Consider the following 8,699-nt stretch of genomic DNA (forward strand, 5'->3'; position numbering starts at 1 on the left):
AAAAAACAGGAATCTTCAGCAATTCTAAAATGTCCTGCTTTTTAATACTTTTGACAGATATGAGCGGTAGCCTAATGCATATTTTGCAGACTAATTGACGTACCGCTTGGTCGAGTTTACCTTTAAATATCATTAACTAGTATCTGTCAATGTAAAAACAGTTTAAAATAAGATCGTATTTAAGCGTACGATTAAGTAGTTCCCACACATCGATTTTTAATTTTCAACAAAATGTTTTAACAATAACAATCAGAGTCTGGCAATTTTGCTGTTGCTCTGAGCAACATGTATATATATGAAACATATTAAAGGTTTTACTTTCCTATATATGTATACCTCTCCGCGTTCATCATTAGCATACATTCTATTTACAAAGTTGCGCTAAATAGATTTATATGTATATATAATATGATTTATATATATATAAATATATCAATGTTATATATATGTACATATATATCATATTATCTTACTATTCTTAAGGCTAGTTTAGCTTGCTGCACACACATGACGTGGTCCATGTGACATATGAAGACACTGGGTGGTCAGTCGCTGTCCGAGCCCACTGGATTGATCTTTTTCCTTTTTTTCGCTTGCTTTGGATTCACAATTTCTTCTTCCTGTGAACGATAAAACAAATTAATTTTTCAATTATAATAAATGTGTGTATGTGTGTGTGTGTGTGTGTGTGTGTGTGTGTGTGTGTGTGTGTGTGTGATTGTATGACGTATATAATTATATCCACATATGATTTACATAAATATCATTTCTAAAAACCCTTACCTCGCTACTAGAGGTACTATCAATATGATATCGTGGAAGTGGTCTCTTCAAATTGGATCTTTCTCTCGTGTTAGCACCGGTTTTCCTGGCATGGCCACCCTTACCACTGGCCCCACCACCTCCAGAGGAAGCAGTAGTGTGTTTTCTCGCGGAACTACTCGGTGGTGGCGGTTCATTCTCTTCATTGACTTCTGCAAGCGCAAAGAGATCGCCGTAACTTTTCCTCAGTGAATCACTACTTGCCGCCTGCGCCTGTTGTAATGCCCTTTGCATTCCTTCCGAGTGATATAACTGTAATTCCGCGGAGGACATACAGTGTTGACGTAATTGATCTAGATGACCGAGAACTTGTTCGCCGGAAGGTGGACCAGCAGATTGTTGATTCTGTTTGGCTCCAGAACGTTTCCGTTTGTTCGGACTGGTCGCAGGATAACGGGTACTAAGTAGATTCGCAAGCAGCTCGCCAAGTTTTTCTTCATAATCGCGACACCAGTAACGTAACGCTGCCACAACAAACATATCGCCATCAACGCTTTGTCGGGCGAGTAATTGTCGTAGAAGATCCAACGTTGGTCTATAATGCATTAGTTAAATATGAAGTCCATATATCGAATTGTTTTGCAATAATTTTTCTAATAATCAGCAATTCTTTTACTCACTTTTCTTGCTTAAGCATAAACAAGATTGAAGTAAGTGCCTCCGCGTGATTACGAAACTGTAATTTCGGCAAAACTGGCAGTACGTAATCAATGGGAAAATCGTGTGCGAATATGAGCTGCCAGAAACAGTACTGCTCGAATGTCTCCCAATTTAAGCTGGCTGTTAATAGCGTGGTGAACGATTCCTTCTTCAACATTTTTAGATGGCCTTGCATTATTTGACAAACTAGATCTTGTAACTGGCACGAATCCACAGTGGACACGACAAGATGTAACAGTTGAACATTTCCGACGGCGACATTTTGAAACCCTGTATATACGTCAGGCACGAGATAACATAACATGAATATGTTATCTTCATGGCAAAGCTGCAACAAAAGCAAATAATATTAAAATATATCGCTTTGATATTTGTTTATATTTGTATACAAAATTCATACCTTTAAATCTGACACCAGACAAACGTCCAATTTTTTTTCTCGTTGCGCACAGAAGTCTTTATATACTGATGCTTTGACATCGTTCAGAACATTGCTGAAATATAACAATTCAAAAGTTAAATTTTTTTTCTTACTTTTTGTCTGTTTAATAATTCATATTCATATTTTTCGTCTAACCTCGGTTCGCCTTCTCTTTTCTCTTCTTCTCTGCCCCAGACTTTTAAGAAATAAAGAAGGAGAAAACCTATCCTAGATTGAATTGATTGCATTTCCGCTAGCACCCTGGCCAAAAGCTTCCGCCTATTATCTTCTTCTTTGCATAATTGAAACTGGTTTCGAAACATAACAAACAATGGTGTGCTTATACTATCAGCCAATACTTCTTCATTTAGATTATCCGACGGAAAAATCTGCGCCGTGATCTGTGGCGATAAGATAGTTGATATACAGGACGCTAACGCGGGTATTGTCTCTGCATCTATTTCGTCCTCCACGACCATTTGTACTATCCTTTCCATCGCTTGGCATCTCGACTCATTGTCAGTTTCCGTATGCAATGTTTCTATACTAGTTCTCAACTCTTCCGGCTCCAATATGAGACGTAAATGCGACGTAATGTCCTCCTTCTTCACGACGCAGTTCGCGTTCTTTTGATCATTTTTCAATTTTACAGCAGACAATGGTACATCCTCCTCGTCTTCTTCCTCTTCCACTTTCATCACTATTCTAAAATACAAATAAATTCATTTAATTAAGATTACGTTTGTAATACGAAATTTAATTTGTTTTCAGTGCAAAAAATAGATTCGTCATGATCAAAGAATAATCAACAATTACAGTCACAATCACTGCGGTCGAAGTTATAATTGAGTCTCATGTTTTTTACTGTTATTGTTTCACTCATAATGAATGTATTGATGAATGTATTCATAAGATGAAATAAAACTTTAGTCTATAATCCATTTCCATATCGAAAAGATAGTATATGTTATACTAAATGTAAATAAATATTACATTAATATATGCAATGGATAGTTAACCTGAGAGGAGATTCCTCTTCTTCATCACTGAATGCTGGTTCTGGATCTTGTACCACGTGATTGTTTTCCATGGTAGAATTTGTGGTATTTTCTATTACAGTCCCTGGATTGTGCTCCTTGTTGAGCTCTTCCATTTTACCTGAATATTTCAGAACCTTATTACCTGCTTAAGGACATGATGTAAAAAGTTAGTAAGCGATAAATGTATTGAAAGCTGAAAGTGAATCGTCAGATTTGTCACAGAAAACTTTTAGAAAATGGACGCGCGGTAATATATCACGGTAATACGTATGTCACAACTCATTACTATCTAGATAGCAAGCTGATGTTACTTGTTGCCATTTTAATGTTAAATAATCTTTAATATATCATGAAGTCAAAATGACAACAAATAATCAGCTTGCTATTTGTGTGGCACGATTATATACCCAAAAACTGAAAGATTTTCTGAATATTTAATATATTTTCAAGTACAATTTCTTAACATAATATTTTTTAATACCCTTTTTAATTTCTACTATTTTTTATGAAAAAAACTTGTTTGAAAGATCTTGGAATCTTTAATAAAAGATTACTAAAACTTGTAGCACAATTCGGATAAAAATCTCGAATATAGGGTATTTTTTCCTTAAGTCTTGTGTCTATGATGCTAAAAATTGGGTGGAAAAAGACTTAACGAATCACACAAAACTTGAACAATTTAGCTAATGCAATTGGTCAATTTTTTCTTTGTTTATCATGAATATAAGATCTTATATTTAAGATGTTTTCAAAGTCTACTAGATTTAAGTATCGTTATATTGTCATTACACAATCTTTTTATTATATGTATAATATTTGAACAACGATATTATAACGATTAGGAATGTGTGATCTCGATTCGATCCTCTAAAAATCTAAAAGATCGATCTTTTTGAAAAACAGGTCCTATTCTAGGAAAGTATATAAAAACTAGGAAAATACTATAGTATATGTTATGTACGTACACTATAGTATGTAGTTTTATAGTGTCTAATTTCCCTAGTTTTTCATATGCGATTCTTTTCAAAAATAAGGGTCCAGATGTTAGTTTAAATCTAGATTTTTAAATTAAAATTATTTTGCTCGGAGGCAAATCAAAATCGTGTTTTAATTGTTTTTGCTGAATTTATATGATCTCAGTGAGAAATGACAATGGAATATATCGATGGAATATATGGATATATATGGAATTAATATCGATTGACGTTGAAATCATCAAATTAACGTCGATTTGACATCTATTCCATTGTCATATCTCATTGGGATGTTACTAAAAAAATTTTAATTGAATCAATCTCCAATAAATCGATTTATTCAGCTCAGATTTTTAATAGATCGATTTCAATTAATCCGATTCAAGATTAATTCAGAGATCGATTCAATTAATGGAGATCGCACATCTCTAATACTGACATTATTGTGTCAAAATATTATTTCAAAATATTATTTCAATTTGACCGAGTTAATATAGTTCCAACATCGAGAACATAAATTCCATGGAAATCTGACTTTAATCTGTTTCCAATAAACTTTCAGCTAGAAATGTATATTATGTGTAATGGAAAATATACATTTTTTTGAAAGATTTGATAATCGAACTTTGATATAACATCAAAATCAGTATTCTGAAATTCACGACTGAAATTACTATAACAAGAAAACTGAAATAAAAAAGTTATTTACAGATTTTTACTTCAAGCAATAGTTTTTGTAACACAAGGATCAATCACAACTAACTAATCTCAGCTGAGATATAAGGACCTAAAGATTCTTTAAATGGCGTATAATGATTAATGATCACATGACCATTTGTCATCTGTGATCATTAATCTGAATCTGTGCATGCAGTAATAGTAATGGCTACGTGATAATCTAAACAGTAAATGATTAACCTTTATAAACTTGTGCTCTCAAAAACTAGTAGATAAATTTTGACAATCAAGTTAGGATAATAAATCTCGTCTATAAAACATTAATTTAATTTAATTATAACTGATTTTCAAGAATTCTTGATTATAAATGATTATAAAATAATTGTCAAAAAAGAGCTATTCAAACTTTACAATAAATACAATTCTAATAAATTAAATTCTGAAAATTCTTTTCAAATTGACAAGTTAGCACATTATTTATAAAATGTCAAAATCAGTTAAGTAATCAGCAAGTAGATATATTTAGCGTCTAGTATAAAGATTATAAGATAATGTATTTTTTTTGTTTAAAATTTATTCAAGTTGATTAATTTAGCTAAGATATGTAAATAAATAAATCTCCCAGTAATATATATTACAATAATATATACAGTATATATCACAGTAATATATCACAATTGTATTTCGACCTTGGCTCAAAGATACTACCTCATGGACTTATTCAAGTTGTCCATGATGCAAATAATTTATTTCCAACAATTCTTGGATCTACTTTCATCGTAAAATGAAATCTTTTTTACATGATAATGTGATAAGATGTTAATATGATAATACAACGTTTATATATTATATATTAATAGTTTTACCATGCATTTCTGTATTTGGTGGTAGACAAAATTCCTTAAAAGTTTCCCGTATTTTACTTCTTAATTCTCGATCGAGCTTCGGACTATCAAATAACGGATATAGGCTAGGCAAAACGCGTTTTTCCAAAATTTGTCGCAATGATGAAAATATACCGTTTCTGACTTTCTCTGTTAGCGCAGGATAGAAGTTTGGTATTATCTGTAAATCATATTTTGTTTTATTATTCAGAATTTAAATAAAATATTTTAAATAAATTTATAAATATATATATATAAATTATATTCTATTTATTATTTAGAATCATACTTTATTTCAATACTTAGAATTTGCCAGTGAAATAAACGAGTGCAACTCACCCTGCATAAAAAATCTAGAAGTGTGGCAGTGACAGGTGGATGAGACCTCATTGAATTGTGCATAACAAGGATTGCAGGTTCAATATTCATGATATTGTCTTTGTCAGGATCGAAAAACAGCCAATCATAGAACAGAGCCAGCTTTGCATTACTGGCAGCCACGGTGGAAGTGCACGTTGTGAATAACCAGCCTATTACTGCCCATCGCGGAATAATGTCAGAGCATAGCAGTTCATTCGTAGGATGTATGACTCCAACGATAAAACGAATTAGATCACATCTTAACGATTGGGATTCAGGTGTTGCCAAGTATTGCCTCTGAAACCAATCCTGATAACGCTTATGATTGCCGAAACGGACGTTACTCGTCAGAAACACGAGTTTCCTTTCCATTTCCGGCGTCAAACGAGATTGTAAAAATCTTCTGGAGGTTCTAGTTTGTAATAATTGAAGAACACCGTTAAAATTTGGACAGAGAGATTTCGGATTGAGTAATATATCCTTCCAGAGTGCTTCAAACTCCGGTATTCTCGCGACGTTCTGTAGTAAACGGACCAAATCTCTAAAAAATATAATTACATTATTACATAATTTATATTAATGTAATTTAATTGAAGTTTGCTTAGTATGTATACCTTCCAATAGCTAGGCAGTCTGCCATTCGTTCCTTTATCAGAGATGTTGTGAAGGTCACTTCCTTTTGCCTTAAACCAGCCAAATGAGGTGCATTGTGGTCTTCTATTAACCGTAAATACGTGTACACAATTGATGCTACTAAAAAAGAAAATTTATCCAACCACGCTCGATTTTCTTGAAAAATATCTAAGAGGGCGTCAACTAGGAATAAGTTCTTAGGGGAAATATCCCCGCCTGCCGCATGCCTCAACAAAGTCAAACAAAGATTATCCACATTAGTTACACTAGTCCTTATCATTTCCCTTAGCAACCACAATAACTGGCTCCTGGTAACGTCATTTAATCTCAAATATTTATCCAGTACTAATTGATTCAGATGAAGCAACACAATGCCTAGGCCATCTCGTGTGATCAATGTCAAGTCTCTGTAACTCTTTGCAGCATTCTGCGGTTCTGTCAAGATGATCACTAGTAAACCCAGGGAAACCTCCTCGTGTGTCTTGTCCTTGCATACTGCATTGTTCAGCGTGTCGTGGGCTTCCTTCTCCGAGAGTCCCGTGATCAAATTTTGCAACGTCGAATGACATCTCTCCAATTTCTGAAAAGATATTGCATCACTCAATTTCACTGATTCTAAATGGAAAAAAAATGCAAGAAATTTAAATAAATTTTTATTTAGTATTTTAAAGTACAAATATCTTTGAGCATACAAGGAGAGATACTCCAGATGTTTTCTAACAAGAAACATAGATGACACAGTGTAACACAGTAAATTATTATATCCTTGGATCCTTCCAGTTAGTAACATAAGCCTTCCATTTATTAGCATAAGTTTACATAAACATCATTCTAACTTTCTTGATATTCCAGTGATTAACAAAGATAGACACACGTATCAATTGGATATCAAATGGAAAGCACTCCTTGCCGTGTGCCAATATTACATAAAGATAAAATGATTCACTGTATTACACTTGGTGCTTTTCAGCAAGAAACAATAATGATATATTCATTATGTTATATTGTGTTATCTGTGTCTCTTGCTGAAAAATATTCTATGTAAACAAAAATGAAATGATCATCTGCATCTACACTACGTCTTACACTATGTCTTTTGCGAGAAAATATCAATAATATGACAGAGTGATCATTTTATCTTCGTTTAACATTGGCAAATAACGATATAATGAAATTCACTAGGTGCTTTCCATTTAGCGACACAAGTTGACACAAGTGTTGTTCTATCTTTACATTTATATGTAAAGACAGAATGATACTTGTGACGATTCGTGTCACCAAATGGAAAGCACTCACTGTTTCTGGCTGGAAAAAGCACCCACTGTGAAGTGTTTCTTGCTGGAAAGCATTGAAAAGCTTCCGGAGCAATTCAGAAAAATCACGTGTCACGATGGAGATGCTTGACGGAACACGAGGAAGGAAAGCAAAAATCGTGGAGAAAGTGGAATAAAGAAAGAATGGTAGGAATGGAAATCCTCGTCCTCTCGAGGATGATTTTACATTTGGCAGATTCGAATGTCGCGCGTAAAGGTGGATTTTCGCAAGTGGCGCCGCGCGTTCGCCAACGTGCGCGACCGTCGTAACAATGGCGGAAGCCCTCGCACCCGATACGTACTCAGTGACTATTTCAAATATTTATGCTACCTCTTCCAGGTCGTCCTTGTTCTCGATGCAGGTCGTGTTGAATAGCCGGGACGCCGGAGTCTTGGGCTGCTCCATCGCTCGCTGGCTGCGTCGCGGCCGGCCCGTGAACGTAACTCGAGGCCCCGTCGAGCCCTCAGCCCTCAGCCCTGTGCCCCTGGCCGCTTGTGCTCGCCTCCGTGCATCGTGATCGTCTCGCTGGCCTACTCGTTCGCTCTATCTCGCTCACGTCTTTCTCACTCCCTCTCTCGTTCGCTCGCACGCACGGACCGTATCACCCGTTCTCTCTCTCTCTCTCTCTCTCTCTCGCGCGCTCCCCTTCTCTTTCTCGCTTTCTCCCACTATATCTTCCCTCTCTCTCTCTCTCTCCTTTCTCTCTCTCTTTCCCGCTTGACTCCCTTCGCCGCCCACTTCTCGCCGATGCCCCGATGCCCGTGTGCCTGTGCGCGGACCAGCCACCGTGTTTATTCCTCGTCTCGGCAGACCTCCCCGACTTCGTCTACAGCTCCGATGCGATTGCGCATTGATAGATGCGCCCAGTCGTCGAGAGGGTCCCGCTTCGTGTTGCGATGCCCCCGTCGCGCAC

The 8,699-nt window shown here is 35.6% G+C and overlaps 1 protein-coding gene across 3 annotated transcripts; it reads right to left on the bottom strand.

The window, feature by feature from the left end:
• Positions 1-545: 545 nt before the first annotated feature.
• On the bottom strand, positions 546-8,322 carry LOC108746972 (integrator complex subunit 3). 3 transcript variants are annotated; one of them, XM_018484141.1, is made up of 10 exons: positions 8,117-8,322; positions 6,454-7,052; positions 5,819-6,380; positions 5,462-5,660; positions 2,923-3,061; positions 2,060-2,608; positions 1,883-1,976; positions 1,443-1,810; positions 784-1,357; positions 546-620 (listed from the first exon to the last, which is right to left on the bottom strand). In XM_018484141.1, exons 1-10 carry the CDS (start codon positions 8,189-8,191, stop codon positions 546-548), a joined length of 3,234 nt encoding a protein of 1,077 aa, XP_018339643.1. In that variant the 5' UTR covers positions 8,192-8,322. The 3 variants fall into 3 exon arrangements, with proteins under 3 accessions (XP_018339643.1, XP_018339642.1, XP_018339641.1); XM_018484140.1 differs by having other exon boundaries at positions 2,923-3,085; positions 8,117-8,191; XM_018484139.1 differs by having other exon boundaries at positions 2,923-3,088; positions 8,117-8,191.
• Positions 8,323-8,699: the final 377 nt, after the last annotated feature.

The sequence above is a fragment of the Trachymyrmex septentrionalis genome, unplaced genomic scaffold (assembly GCF_001594115.1).
Source record: "Trachymyrmex septentrionalis isolate Tsep2-gDNA-1 unplaced genomic scaffold, Tsep1.0 scaffold19, whole genome shotgun sequence".
Taxonomy (NCBI): domain Eukaryota; kingdom Metazoa; phylum Arthropoda; class Insecta; order Hymenoptera; family Formicidae; genus Trachymyrmex; species Trachymyrmex septentrionalis.

Bases quoted from the DNA above. Each gene is read 5' to 3' on its own strand.
- LOC108746972 (XM_018484139.1), bottom strand. From the start codon at position 8,191: ATGGAGCAGCCCAAGACTCCGGCGTCCCGGCTATTCAACACGACCTGC. The intron at 6,381-6,453 runs GTATACATACTA...TATATTTTTTAG, and splicing joins GACTGCCTAGCTATTGGAAG to AGATTTGGTCCGTTTACTAC. The intron at 621-783 runs GTAAGGGTTTTT...TATCGTTCACAG, and splicing joins ATAGTACCTCTAGTAGCGAG to GAAGAAGAAATTGTGAATCC.